General features: G+C 42.2%; 2 protein-coding genes across 2 annotated transcripts in view; one reads left to right on the top strand and one right to left on the bottom strand.

Annotated features, from left to right (window-relative positions):
• prxl2c (peroxiredoxin like 2C) overlaps positions 1–1033 on the bottom strand; it is a 2500-nt gene extending 1467 nt beyond the window's left edge. The window contains exons 1-2 of the mRNA XM_054611464.1: positions 796–1033; positions 438–506 (exon numbers count right to left, since the gene is read on the bottom strand). Coding sequence (XP_054467439.1) covers positions 438–506; positions 796–978 — 252 coding nt within the window. The 5' untranslated portion in view covers positions 979–1033. The remainder of the gene's footprint in view (positions 1–437; positions 507–795) is intronic.
• Positions 1034–2251: 1218 nt separating this feature from the next.
• fbxl17 (F-box and leucine-rich repeat protein 17) overlaps positions 2252–13326 on the top strand; it is a 210483-nt gene continuing 199408 nt past the window's right edge. Inside the window, exons 1-6 of the mRNA XM_054610745.1 lie at positions 2252–2417; positions 4000–4502; positions 4996–5382; positions 5495–5617; positions 5881–6138; positions 6301–6432. Coding sequence (XP_054466720.1) covers positions 4020–4502; positions 4996–5382; positions 5495–5617; positions 5881–6138; positions 6301–6432 — 1383 coding nt within the window. The 5' untranslated portion in view covers positions 2252–2417; positions 4000–4019. The remainder of the gene's footprint in view (positions 2418–3999; positions 4503–4995; positions 5383–5494; positions 5618–5880; positions 6139–6300; positions 6433–13326) is intronic.

Genomic DNA, 13326 nt, shown 5'->3' with positions numbered 1-13326 from the left:
AGGTGGTCATGTGGTCTGCTGGGAGCAGAGTGTTGGAGTTTCCAGAACCAGTAACTAAGATTAATATTCATCCAAACTATCATCTCTGATTTGTATCAGTTATTTGTATCACTTATCCTATTCGTAGTAGTTTGTAGCACTTACTATATTCGGATTAGTCTGTTGCAATTATTGTTTTCGTAGTAATCTGCCTCTGCACTATACTTTTGCTCTGGCTTATGCTTTGAGATGCTTGTTTAAGAAAGGAGATGCACTTATGACTTCTGGTGACTAGTAGTTCTCTTGAATACCTATGTTGAATACACTTCCTGTAAGTCGCTTTGGATAAAAGCGTCTGCTAAATGACTGTAATGTAATGTAATGTAATGTATGTCAAATATAAAACTACGCTGCTTCCAGTGCGTTCATAGTCATAGGACTGACAGATCAGGACTCACCTCCAGTGCTTCTCCAGGTATTTTGCTCAAATCCTCCACATATTCTTTACAGCTGTAGCACAAGAAATTCTGCAGGGATGTAGAGTAATACGTCAAAAGGGTTATATAGAACAGCGAGATATGTACTGTTTTAAAAACTATCATCTTGCACCTATGTGTCAAGCCCTCTGTCTTCACCTATATGGACATGATCTCTTCATTGCCATCATAGCAGGGGAAGCTGTTGGGGCATCTGTCCAGCAAGGCTGATGCTCACCTGTTGCCTATACTGTGATGCCTTTATGAGGATTTTACTTCAGGCAGTGTAAGCCAATGAGTCACCAGCAAAGGTTAAGCCAAACAAAGTTTTTTCCCCTACCCGCACGAAAATTATGACCGCTTTCCTGTCTTGATATAATTTCTTGAACGGAACAGGGACTCCATGTCGGTCGTAAATCAAACAATCTTCGACGTCTTCAGGACGATAACCGACAGATGGGGTCTCGATTTCCTGACTTTCCTTAGTAACTTGTCGAGTTATTGGTGAAACTGCTTCAGCCATTTTTTTTTTTCACCCGAGGCTTCCCGAATTCGCATTGCTATTTAGGGAGTTGCCGTTCAGCCTTGAAGAGCTGGTGCTGGCTGCAAATTTACACGCCCATAAACTATGTGTGTGTGTGTGTGTGTGTGTGTGTGTGTGTGTGTGTGTGTGTGAGAGAGACAGGACGGAACATGTCATTTAAAGTGAAGAGCAAAGTAAAGAGGGAGACATTAATTGTTAGAAATAGTAATAGTCTAATAGGTAATGCTTCTGTTTATAATTATTTTTCAATGCAGAACAAAAAAATGACATCACTACACACACACACACACACACACACACACACACACACACACACACACACACACACACACACACACACACACACACACACACACACACACAACAACAACAACAACCAAAAAAGCTATTTATGCTCCTTGAGGCAAATGTGTGATTTGTGATATTGAGTTGTGTAAATAAAATTGACTTGAACTGACTTGCAGATCATTTCCAGAGATTTGTGCATGGCATGCTAAGAAACATAGTCACTCATACTGAGTTTTGCAAAAGGTTTGAGTATAGAACCATTAAAGGGATACTCCAGTGATTTGGTATTGCATGAACATAAAGTTGCAGAACTCACAAGAGACACATGGAAAAAAGAAAAGTCAAAATCGGAGCAGTTTGTAATTCACTTGGTCTTAGAGGTCATTTTAGCAATTGGAATGTACCGCGTTAAAACACTTATTGTTATTAATATTATTTCACCATTTAGGTGATTGGAGGTAATTTAGTTTATGTATTTATTGATAATTGTAATATAGTTTGTATGCATATGCACGTAAGCCTGTATGTATTACATGCTTATATTATTATTATACTGGATATTTGTTAGTATGTACACATGTTTTTTTTTTTTTAATATAAAATGCACAGCTTCCCGGAAAACACAATAAACATATTGAAAACAAGAACATTTTAAGTCCCCATCCATCACCAAGATAACCCCTGCATCAGTAGCTGTATGAAAAAATATGCACCATGTACGGACGGTATAATATCAGTAGATATAATAATGGTATTAAAACGATATACCAATAAAGCGGCCCTATAACAAATGGAAATATAATCGAGTTTTATTCTATTACTTTCAGCTTCGCTTCTCCCACAAGGCCTTACAGTAGGCAGGTTGATCCAGCCCCCGTGACGAATTATGAATCGGCCTCGTCGGCTTCCTTCCCGCTGCCCTCTCGGTGCGGAAGTGTCGTCCTCCAGAGCAGCAGCAGCAGCAGCAGAGCCAGAGCTGCCACTGTTTGGGTAAACACTACGCTAGTTCGGTAGCTGGGTTTGTCGCCTCCGCGTCTCTCCTGCCGGGACTTGTCAGCCCTCATCTTGGCCGTGCAGCATAGCAGTATTATGCGAGCACCGTCCGGAGCGAGGGAGCACCGTGTGAAGTGGTGAGAGATGTTACATGTTTGGGGCTACAGCTAACTTAGCATCTAGTGATGGGGCAAGCTAGCCTGTCAGAAAGCCGAACTGGGTTAGCACCAGAGCCGTGTCGTTTTGTCCTAAATGAGGACGTGAATACGCTATTTAAATGCAGCCAATATTAAACATAAACCTCTCGCGACTTAAAGGCGAAACACAACCACCTTCACGTCAAGACTACTAGGTGTGTGTGTGTGTCTGTATGCTAAACAAATGGCCACCTGTTCAATGTTTACATTTGTTCATTCGGCTGCAAGACGATGCATCGTTGCTGTTTCATTGCTACACTCATTATTGTAATATACATTTGCTATTTTGCACGCAAACCGCAACGTGGTCAACGACACAGGGATTTAACATGTGACAAGTAATGTGTTTACAGCACAAGTAAGCTTAGTATGGGTCAAATGGTTACGACAGCACGACTATGAAGCTCGCTACCGATTTGTTGTGTTTAGTTTTAGGCTTTGCACTCAAATGATGTCGTTAATTTCTCATGATATCAAGCTAGGTTGTCGCTTTGCACTGTACTAATGTGTACTACATCGCAATACGAGTGTAAATACAGTGTTGGCTGCCATCAGTCTTCTTTTAGCATCATATGTGTTTACAGCTGTTTCACTAGACTTACCTTGATTGTCCTTGACACTTAGAGGGGCTCACATTTTCTCTCTATGAAACTCTATCGTAGTGCTATACTCAAATGTAGGTATGCACATGAATGCTGTCCATGCTGGTGGACAGCAATTCTGGAGTTATCAAGCTGAAGATGATACTAGGAAAACTTAGTCGGTAGCCTCTGAAATTACAGTGTTTTTAGCATGAAAATCACTCTTAGTGTTAATATTTATCCTGTTCAGCAAAATAAGAAATGCAAAGAGAGGATTTGCTTTTTTTCAACTAGAATAGTTAGCAATAGATATGTTTGTTGTGAATTTGCACGCACATTATATTCATCTTTTATTCGAGGTAATATTATTTGCAGATGAACTTGACTGTGTCCCATACATGCAGGTCTTTACTTGTTGATATTAACGTTAAAATATTTGCTTTTGCTACATACATTTTTTTTATTAAATAAAGTAAATTATTGTGTAAAGGCCTATTTTCACGATATACGAGGCTACTCATTTTCTCTACCACCCTGCTGAGAGCTAGACTGAACCTCAGTACCTTTTGTGTGCCGACCTAATTGTTTTGGAGTATTGAAAAGTTAATTAAATGCTTATCAGATATTGTTTATATATTCTTTCATAGGTATTTACTGACTTATTTCATAACTTTGGCAATGTTAGATTTTATGTCAGCAAGGTATTGTATGGTTGCTTGTGTTAGGATATGAAACACTAAAGTTTATGAAATGTTTGGCTTGTTTTGCTTAAAAGTAAGGTACTGAAAAAAGCCTTGTTTTGATATTGGTACCAAAACTCAGGTATTGGGTTGATACTAATACAATAATAATACCCAATCCTGCACTGCTGTGATCTTTAAGGTCCTTAAGTTATTCCTGAATAATATATTTACCACTGAATTGACTCCCGTTTGTTCTAGAGTTTCCTTGAATCATCTATATGGGCCATCTTCTCTCGAAAAATGGATACCGCCTGAAGAAGAGGACGCGCAAGTTGCATCACAGGAAGAAGAAGAAGAGGAACTGTTTCCTGCAGCTGCCGTGCATGCTCTGCTTCATTGTCCACGGCAACAGCAGCGGCCTCGACGACGACAGCGACCACTTGGAGGCCGGCGCCAACGGCAGCGCGTGCCGCCGCCACAGCATCACGGGAATCAGTGTCCCCGGCGTGGGTGGAGTCGGCATCGGAGCAGCAACTGCCTCGAAGCTCGCCGAGCGGTACGCAACACTCGCTTCTCCTGAGGACTGCTCCAGGTTCCTGTTGTCTCCGAGGGAGCTGGCTATCTGGGAGGGCCAAGGGAGGAGCCTCTTATCAACTGTTCCTGCCAAACTGATTCCACCGCCGGTGCTGTTCCGAACAGCTGGGGTGTCTGTGCCCATACCTGTACCTGTGCCTGGCTGCACCAGTGACTACACTGAGATGGTAGGTAGCTGCACCGACAGCACCAAACACTGGAGCTGGTGAGGAGACAGCATTCATTCAGATCGATCCAGATGGCCTCAACAACCAATGATTTACCCGTGCTGCTGCTACAGAAAATTTACTGTAAAAAAACCAAGATAGGTTTTAGACTGACTGGGCAGCCCAACTGTTCATAATATTTTGTGACACCAAAGGGAAGATTCAAATCAGCGCAAAGCTTAAACAAAAGTCCAAGTGTTTTAAAGGGAAACATTACACAGTGAGTTTTTTGTGTTCTCAAGATGTAATAACAGGGTCACACTCAAAGCAACGGCTTTTTATGTTTGTTTAGTTCACATTGAGTATCCAAGGTAGAGGCTGCTGCTTTGATTCAATGTCTCATGTGGGCGGGGTGAGGTTCCTCAACGCTGCAATTGTTTCTTAAGTTTTTACATTAAAGTCTGCCTCAACTTGCCTGTAGATAATCAGTGTGTGTGTGTTTCTCTGGACGCAGGTGTGTAAGAGGAAGTGCTCAGAGGTGCAGAGGTGCACCCCCTGCAAGCAGCCGCGCTGCGCCTTCGCAGCCCCTGACGGAGGGCTGGAGAACGGGGGAGTGGGAGGAGGTGGGGGAGACGCCGCCTCGAACTCTGAAACCGGCCACTGCCACCTCCCCCTCTGTCCACTTCCCTCCTCCTCCTCCTCCGCCTCCTCCTCCTCTGCCTCCTCCTCTTCCTCCTCACCCGCTGACGGCTGCTGCGGGCCGGGCCTTCACGCCGACTTGCCCCCCAGTTCGGACTCGTCCCCCTGCTGCCTGCATCATTACGACGACTGCCAGGCGAGAAGTTCTGACGCCGCTGACCACTCGAGTATCAACCACCTGCCTTCCTCCATCCTTCTTAAGGTCAGAGGTCATCAAGGAGCTTAATATGCATTTTGTCTTTAATCACTAAAAATGACTTACAACTTTTATTAGACTGGATACATGTGTTATATTTCCTTTTGCTTCCCTGCAGGTGCTCTCCCACTTGACCGTGAAGGAGCGCTGTCTGTGTGCCTCTCTGGTTTGTAAGTACTGGAGGGACCTCTGCTTGGACTTCCAGTTCTGGAAGCAAATCGACCTCAGTGGCCTACAACAAGTAAGCACATTGAGAGACTCCATTGTCTTCCGGAAAGATTCTTTATTTTCAGTCGAGCAGGACACTCTTTTGTCTTCACTATATTTTCCATTTTAGACATTTAGTTAACTCTCTGGCTTAGCTTCATGTTTTGCCAACAGGATGAATAACTGCCTCTTGGATAAAATCTGTGACGTGTCATTTGAACACTCTTCTCTACTTTTATAATCTTTCTACTGACTTTTGTCTCTCCTTGTGTTACCCTCCCTGTCCCCGTCCCCCAGGTAAACGACGATCTCCTTGTGAAAATAGCCTCTCGGAGGCAGAACGTGACAGAGATTAACATCTCGGATTGCAGAGGTGTCCATGACCATGGTGTGTCCTCCCTGGCCTCGCACTGTCCAGGCCTGCAGAAGTATACAGCGTACCGCTGCAAGCAGCTTGGGGACATGTCCCTGTCGGCCCTGGCTACACACTGCCATCTGCTGGTGAAGGTGCATGTGGGCAACCAGGACAAACTGACAGATGAAGCACTAAAAAAGGTATTAAAATTAGAGTCAGAGTACAGACACAAGAAATCATCTTTGCTTGTCTATGATACATCCACCTCATTTGTTGTTTATATTCCCAAATGAAGAGTAAAGTAATACTCCAAGTATATTTCCAGTATTTAATCAACAAATATGTGTACTTTTTGCCTTCAGCTGGGGGAGCACTGCAGTGAGCTGAAGGATATCCACTTGGGTCAGTGCTACAGTATCACAGATGAAGGCATGGTGGCTTTGGCTAGAGGATGCCCCAAACTGCAGAGACTCTACTTGCAAGAGAACAAGCTGGTGAGTCCAACACGCCTGGTATCATATTTTGGCTATTTCTCCCTGCTTGCCTCATGGTTTCTGCTCGTACAGGAGCGCAAGTGTCTTCCGAGGCAGTGTTTGGCTATGCAAAGTGTGCATTCATGGCATTAGGACTCTTCATTGGTACTCGTCTAAGCTATCCAGCTACTACTGATATTCTGGGGTTATGAGAATATTGTTAGAGCAGTGGCCCCTGTCTCTTGCCTGTCTTCCTGTTGGTTTCCGCCACTTTGGAGTCTAAGAATTCATGCCTGAGTACCTTCTCCCCATAAGTGCACTGCCATGCAACATGTACATTACTCTTCAAATGTATTCATTTCAGTGTCAGTGTTTCAGAATCAGCTGTGTTACGGAGATCCATTAAAACATTGGACGTTCTCATCGTATAAATTTGCAGTTTAATGTGTTGATGATATTTTCTTGAATCCCCCCCCTTGTTTGTGCGAATGCAAATACATATGTTTGCTGACTAATGCCTTATTATGTTTAATGACAAGTCTCATTACCGCTGTTGGTTTTGTTTTATAAATCATGAGCATGGAATGACTTCAGACAGCTGAACCCCCCCCACAATAATATTTATTTTAGTAAAGCAGCAGTTACAGAAGAAAGGGACACACTACTTTACACCACCACTATATGTCACTATGTTCCAGCCTTCCAGCTGCTTTCTTTTTGTAGTTCACAGCATGTTGATGCTAATGCTGAGTTACACACTGCTCCTCCCAATCCCGATCACATATATCATAAATTATAAATAATAAGTGTTTAATTATGAAACAGAAAGAGAATTTAATTAGTCATTTGGCTTGTCTGTGTTTCTCCCATTTTATTTAGATCCTCCTTCTCTCACTAATGCTCTTGCACTTTTTCCCTGCTAATATTTCTCTGCAGTCCACGAGTAATTATGACCTTGATGAATTAGCCCGCTTTAAGCTGTTAACAAAAGCTCAGTTTGTTAAAACCCCATTCATCAACTTAATAGTATATGAAATTAGCGATTACCACTAGGTGAGAGATTAATATTGCTGGCTGATAACATTTCAGCGCAGCAGTATCATTTTTCAGGCGTGAGATCGTTTGCGGTTATTTTAGCTTCCTGTCATTAGGGTGCAGAGCAATGGCCTGAGCTTGTATGGGAATTGTTATGTCTGGGCGCTCTGGTTTCTTGGCCTAAAATTGTCATTAAATTTGGCGGGAATTAAGACGCCCCAGAAACACTTACCTTTCATTTTTTTCACAGAGGCCATTTATTCTCTGTGACGGCCTGGAAGACTAAAGTTCTCTCCTCCTACTTCTCAGGAAAAAATAGACTGATTTACAGCCTCGAAATGTGTTTGGCTGAATGGTTTGGCACTGTTAGATCCAGAAATATGCATGGACGCAAAACGTTGTTTCTTCATATCTTGCTTACTCATTAAGACTTGGATGCAAGGCGATACAGGCCGTTGGCTTTAATGTAATGGTTATAAAATGTGACTCACCCATTTGTGTTTGGAGGAGCTTATTTAGCTCTTGGTTCAGCTTGTAGACCAACTCTTCTCCTCTCCTCTTCTCTTCTCTTCTCTTCTCTTCTCTTCTCTTCTCTTCTCTTCTCTTCTCTTCTCTTCTCTTCTCTTCTCCTCTCTTCTCCTCTCCTCTCCCTCTCTGTGTGCATTTGCAGTCTGGTTCTCTGTCTCTCCTAATCAATCACAGATGAGGATGAGCCCTTTCCCTCGCTGTGATCTGCCCTCTCGTTCTCCTCCTCCTCCCAAATTGAATAATTGATTTGCTGCAGGGTGTTTCTGTGTGGTCTTTCGCTCGCCCTCTGCCTTTTTTCCTCTGTCATGTGCACACCCACATGCATTCTTCTTTCTTTCTTTCTTTCCCTCCCTCCGTGTTGTCGTGGTTGTGGCCCTTTCTCGGTGCCAAGACCATATCCAGCTCTGTAGATGGTTAAATTGCTTTTCTGAGTATGTGTACGTGGGCGGAGGGGTGGGGGGGGTGGGGGTGTTTGTTAACATCTGTAAATAATCTTCGGACGCCTTAAGGGATACTAGCGCTAACATTATCAATAGTAACTCTGCTTTTTTGTGCTATTAGTTAACTGTCGAGGAAAGTTTGGGAGACTTTGAGTGGGTCGGATATAAGTTTGTCGTTCTGTTATGATGCAAGATGTTCAATTCTGAATTATCTCGCCATTCCTTTAGTTGCAAAAGACAGAGTTAAAGGACAATCATACCGAAGGGCACACCAGTTGTTGTTTTTAACAAATGACAAAAGATGAAAGCTGCTAATGCAATGCCGAGGATGTCTCCAGCTGAGACGAGCGTCTCCAAATGTTGTTTACAGTTGACAAATTGAGGATTGCTCTTTCATTGCTCGTTCGCCTGAGGCCAAAATCAGCCCAGGGCTACGGATAACCCTGGGCTAAGAGTGTGTTTTGTGAAGAGCAGGTGACTGGTGTCTCCATGCCTCGCTCCTTTTTGACATCTACCCTGCATTCTTTATTGGCGTTCATCCAGTATTTATGCCAGAGTTGGTTATATTGCACCAGTTGCCTTTCAAGGCTTTTTTTTTTTTTTCATCTTCTGAAGTGTTTTTTCTTTTTCTTTTTCTGTTTCTCATCCCATTCATATTCTGTTCTCTTCCACCACCTCGAAGGGCAAAGGCTCAGAGAATAGCAAATTCCCCTTTTCCTCATCTCACTTCAATTTGCCGTAGGGGGCCGAGGCAGCTCTGAATGTTTGACACCGAGTTCTGTCAGTTTCATAGACCAAACTGGTGGACGGACTGTACGCTGCAAAAACCTCTCGTCGCCCATCTTTCCATGTCGGTAGCTTTGCTCCAGTGTTCCTTTCAATTAAACGCACAATCTGCAAACATTTTTGCTGGGGAAGCACTTTCCTACTCTCGTTTCCTCTCTCTTAAAAAAAAATTAAAATAAAAGAGGACTTTATCTGCTCTCCTGTCTTGTAAAAATCAGAGAGTGTGCACTTAATTTTCCTGCAATGTGATGGGAAGATTCTCCCACTGGCTCATCTCAAAGACATCGCGTCACACACACACACACACACACACACACACACACACACACACACACACACACACACACACACACACACACACACACACACACACACACACACACACACACACTTTCTCTCTCCCTCTCCCTCTCTCTCACACCGACACACACTCACACACACAGGCTCTGATTATTTACAGTTTTAATTAGTCCAAAATGTGGAAATGTAAATGGAATTGGAGATGACCTAACATAGATTACCATGTGCCCTCAATTTAGGTGTAATTACCACTCTGCATGTACAATCAGAGCTCCCCTCCCGTGCTTTCACCAGTTTCCCAGCTCTCTCTCTCTCTCTCTCTCTCTCTCTCTCTCTCTCTCTCTCTCTCTCTCTCTCTCTCTCTCTCTCTCTCTCTCTCTGAGGCGTTTGGGATGTGTTTGTCTGTGGAACAACGAGAAACACGGGAGGAGAGGAACTGTCAGAGTGAAGGGTGTTTCTTGACCGTCGGTCGGTGAAGGAAGCCTCATCTCCCGCTCTGATTGGCCGTCCGTCCTACTTGTCAGTAGCCAGGCTTTTGCTGGCAGGGGGGAACGACAGCGAGGCTCCACCGCTCCAACCAAACGTAATAGCAGATTAATTTGTATATTGACATTAGCAGATTTAATTAGCTGGATTAGCTGGAGAGCAAAGACAAAGGAAGTGATAATGATAGCTGTCAGTTATTACCGGATAGACCTTTTGACATAAACCAACACACACGCGGAAACACAGACAGAGGCCCAGTCAAAACACTGGAAGCGACACACACACACACACATGGGAGTGGATGAATTTGAATAGCTGCCAGCTGCACTGGAATCTCCTCTGGAAACTTTGTTCACGTATTTGACTGTAATTAGAGATAAATAGAACCACTCTGACCACACACACACACACACACACACACACACACACACACACACACACACACACACACACACACACACACACACACACACACACACACACACACACACACACACACACACACAGTGCATTGTCCATCTCCCCTACAAGATCTCCCCAATCCCCTCCAGTCTTCTCAGACTGGAGTTTAGACTTTTCAGGATGTTGAATGTCAGATGTTGTATGATGTATGTAGACAGCGTTAACGGCTAATGGCGCTGGATTATGTCTGTCAGAGAGTGGAAAAGCTCTGCCCCCATCCTGAATTTCCATGCTTTCATGACATCAAGGAGACTCCATAGTGTTCTCTTTTTGTCTGTCTATTGTCCATCCAAGTCGCGTACCGTCAGGCAGAATGCCTAACAAATAGTCTTACATTTATAATTTTTTCTATTTAAAAAAAAACATTTTTCCATAATTTACAAATGTACCTCATTTCTGTTTGTTCTTCACTTTTTGTTTCTGAATATTTTGCTGTTGGAAACATTCAACTGACAGAAAATAAATCATCAACGATTCTGGAATTGAAAGAATTGCTTAAAAGGACTGTGTAGTTTTACCCACTAGTAGCGCTACTTAGGAGATGGTTTGTAGGACCTCAAGGATGAATACAATGTGTTTTGTAATTATGTATTTTTTACTGTATTCTGTTTTATATACCATGAAAAGAAGCGAGCAAGCGGACCTTTTGACTGTTGGCCATACAAAACAAGCTATTTGAATATTCCATTTTTTGGTTTTTGGGGAATTTAGATGGGCATTTAACAGGCCCAACTATTAATCGATTGTCAGTTGCATTCCTAACTTTGACTGACTCATTACAATAAGGACATGAGGTTAGTTTGTTAAGTAATAAACTATGTGAATTATTCCTTTTAAAAACTTTTATTTTTGCCACTACCGCTGCTTACATTCTCAGTATGTAGTCTAAGCTAACGGCCCATTCCTCTCTCCAATATCCTCCTCTTCATTGGTCTTTTGAAGTGCCTCTGTATCGATCTGTGTCCCCAAAAAGCTGCTGGGCGTGTGTTTGTGTGTCTGTGTGTGTGTTTGTGTGTTTGTGTGTGTGTGTGTGTGTGTGTGTGTGTGTGTGTGTGTGTGTGTGTGTGTGTGTGTGTGTGTGTGTGTGTGTGTGTGTCTGGGCCAGTTGCTGATCGTCCTTTGCTTGGAAAGTAATCAGATGCATTAATGAGCTCTGACTTTAACTTAGACAGCCGGAGCTGCACTCAGACAGAGACATCGTCGATATGTTCCCTCTGCCGTCTGCCCAAGAACAAAACAAGTTTTAAAAGGAGGGAGAGAAAGAAAGAGAAGAAAGTGAAAGCCCTTTTTTGAAAATGTGAGCCTGGCAAGTGTGCCTCCAAAGAGACATTTCACCTTGCTACAATGTTTTCTTTTCAACACTGGTAACCCTGGGATATAATTCTGCATTAACATTAGGCTTTTTTTTTTAATTTTTTTTTTAAACCAGACTCTATCAATAACACAGGTGGAATTACTTTTTGAGGAAGAAGAAAAAGACCTTGGAGTGGCAGGATGCTCACTTGGATTCCTTGAGTGGCTCATAGAAATGCCAAAAGTATTAAACTTGTGCAATGAAAACAAAGTCAAGTGAATAACAGACACTATGATATTTCCAAAAAATGACAACAGTTATGACAAAAGTAGGCCTATTTGTTTGACAGGGCAAAAATGGAGAGCAGCTGAAGTAGAAAGGGGAACTTCTGCTGGTAATGCCGACATTTCCTTAGAATTTTGTTAGATTCGAAAAGAAAGAGTTGCACGGCACATTAAAATGATTAGTTTGCAATCCTCTTACATCGGCATCCATTAACAAAAGAAACAGAAAACAAGAATCAGGGAAGTAACAGCTCTATAGCCTGGGGGAAAGATAGTTGTAGGATTACTCGTATAAACAGTTGAATTGATAGTAGCAGTATATATTATGGTATATTTACAGTCATTTTTGATGTGATGGTGTCTTTTGTGGATCTAAGTCAATAGTGAACTACTTGGGTTTAGATCAGAGAATATTGACAACGTTTCTTACCGATTTATTCAATACTATTTTAAACTTTTTCTAGTATTTGAACATTTTTATTTATGTGCTGGTTTATAGGCCTTTTTTATTGTTATTTTTTGAAAGACAAAAAAAACATTTAAATGTTTTCTTCACTTTAGCTCTAAAATGACACGGAGAACTCGCAGTCAAAAAGGCACACGTGATTATCATTTCTCAAATTGCCCCTTGAGTGACAATTTATGTATTTTGTATTGCATTACAGTGTAAAGGCCAGTAAAAGTTTAATTTCTTACATCAACAATCTTTTTTTCTGCTAAATGTTTCTGCTGCTAAAAGTTTATGCCAAATGTGAGCTGCACCTGAAACGTGCACTGCTGCAGAGGCCAGTGCAGGTTTTGGCTGATGTGCTTGGTTTCCACCTGCAGAGGGCGTAGTAGGACTGCAGCAGAGCAGTAACAGGGCAGCGAACAGTGTTCCTCGCACACTAAGAGTGCTTATAAAAGATCCCATTTTTTGGAGGATATTAATAGATATTTGAGTAGCACAAATCTTTCCTTAACTATGTATTTTCTTAGTGGCGTATAAAGGAATATTCACAAGAAGTCCTTTTTAACTCAGTCTCTCAGATATGAATGATGCTTTACAACCTGTTGATACTAGGGCTATAATATGTTCCTGCACAAATATAATTATGTAAAGTGGGAGGTTGCTGTTTGCACCTTTTTAATGTTCTTTCACTTGCATGTCATTTATGTAAGAATTTGAATACTATTGAAGTTAAAAAAAGCATATTCCTCTCACCTGTAGTCAGAATGTGTGAAAGGCCTTTGCAGAGGTAATACATAATCTTTTAGTACTGTCAACGTTGTAGCAGCACTCATCTCCATGACGTTATCA

Source organism: Anoplopoma fimbria, chromosome 13 (assembly GCF_027596085.1).
Source record: "Anoplopoma fimbria isolate UVic2021 breed Golden Eagle Sablefish chromosome 13, Afim_UVic_2022, whole genome shotgun sequence".
Lineage (NCBI taxonomy): Eukaryota > Metazoa > Chordata > Actinopteri > Perciformes > Anoplopomatidae > Anoplopoma > Anoplopoma fimbria.
This window is presented reverse-complemented; position numbering and strand designations above follow the sequence as displayed.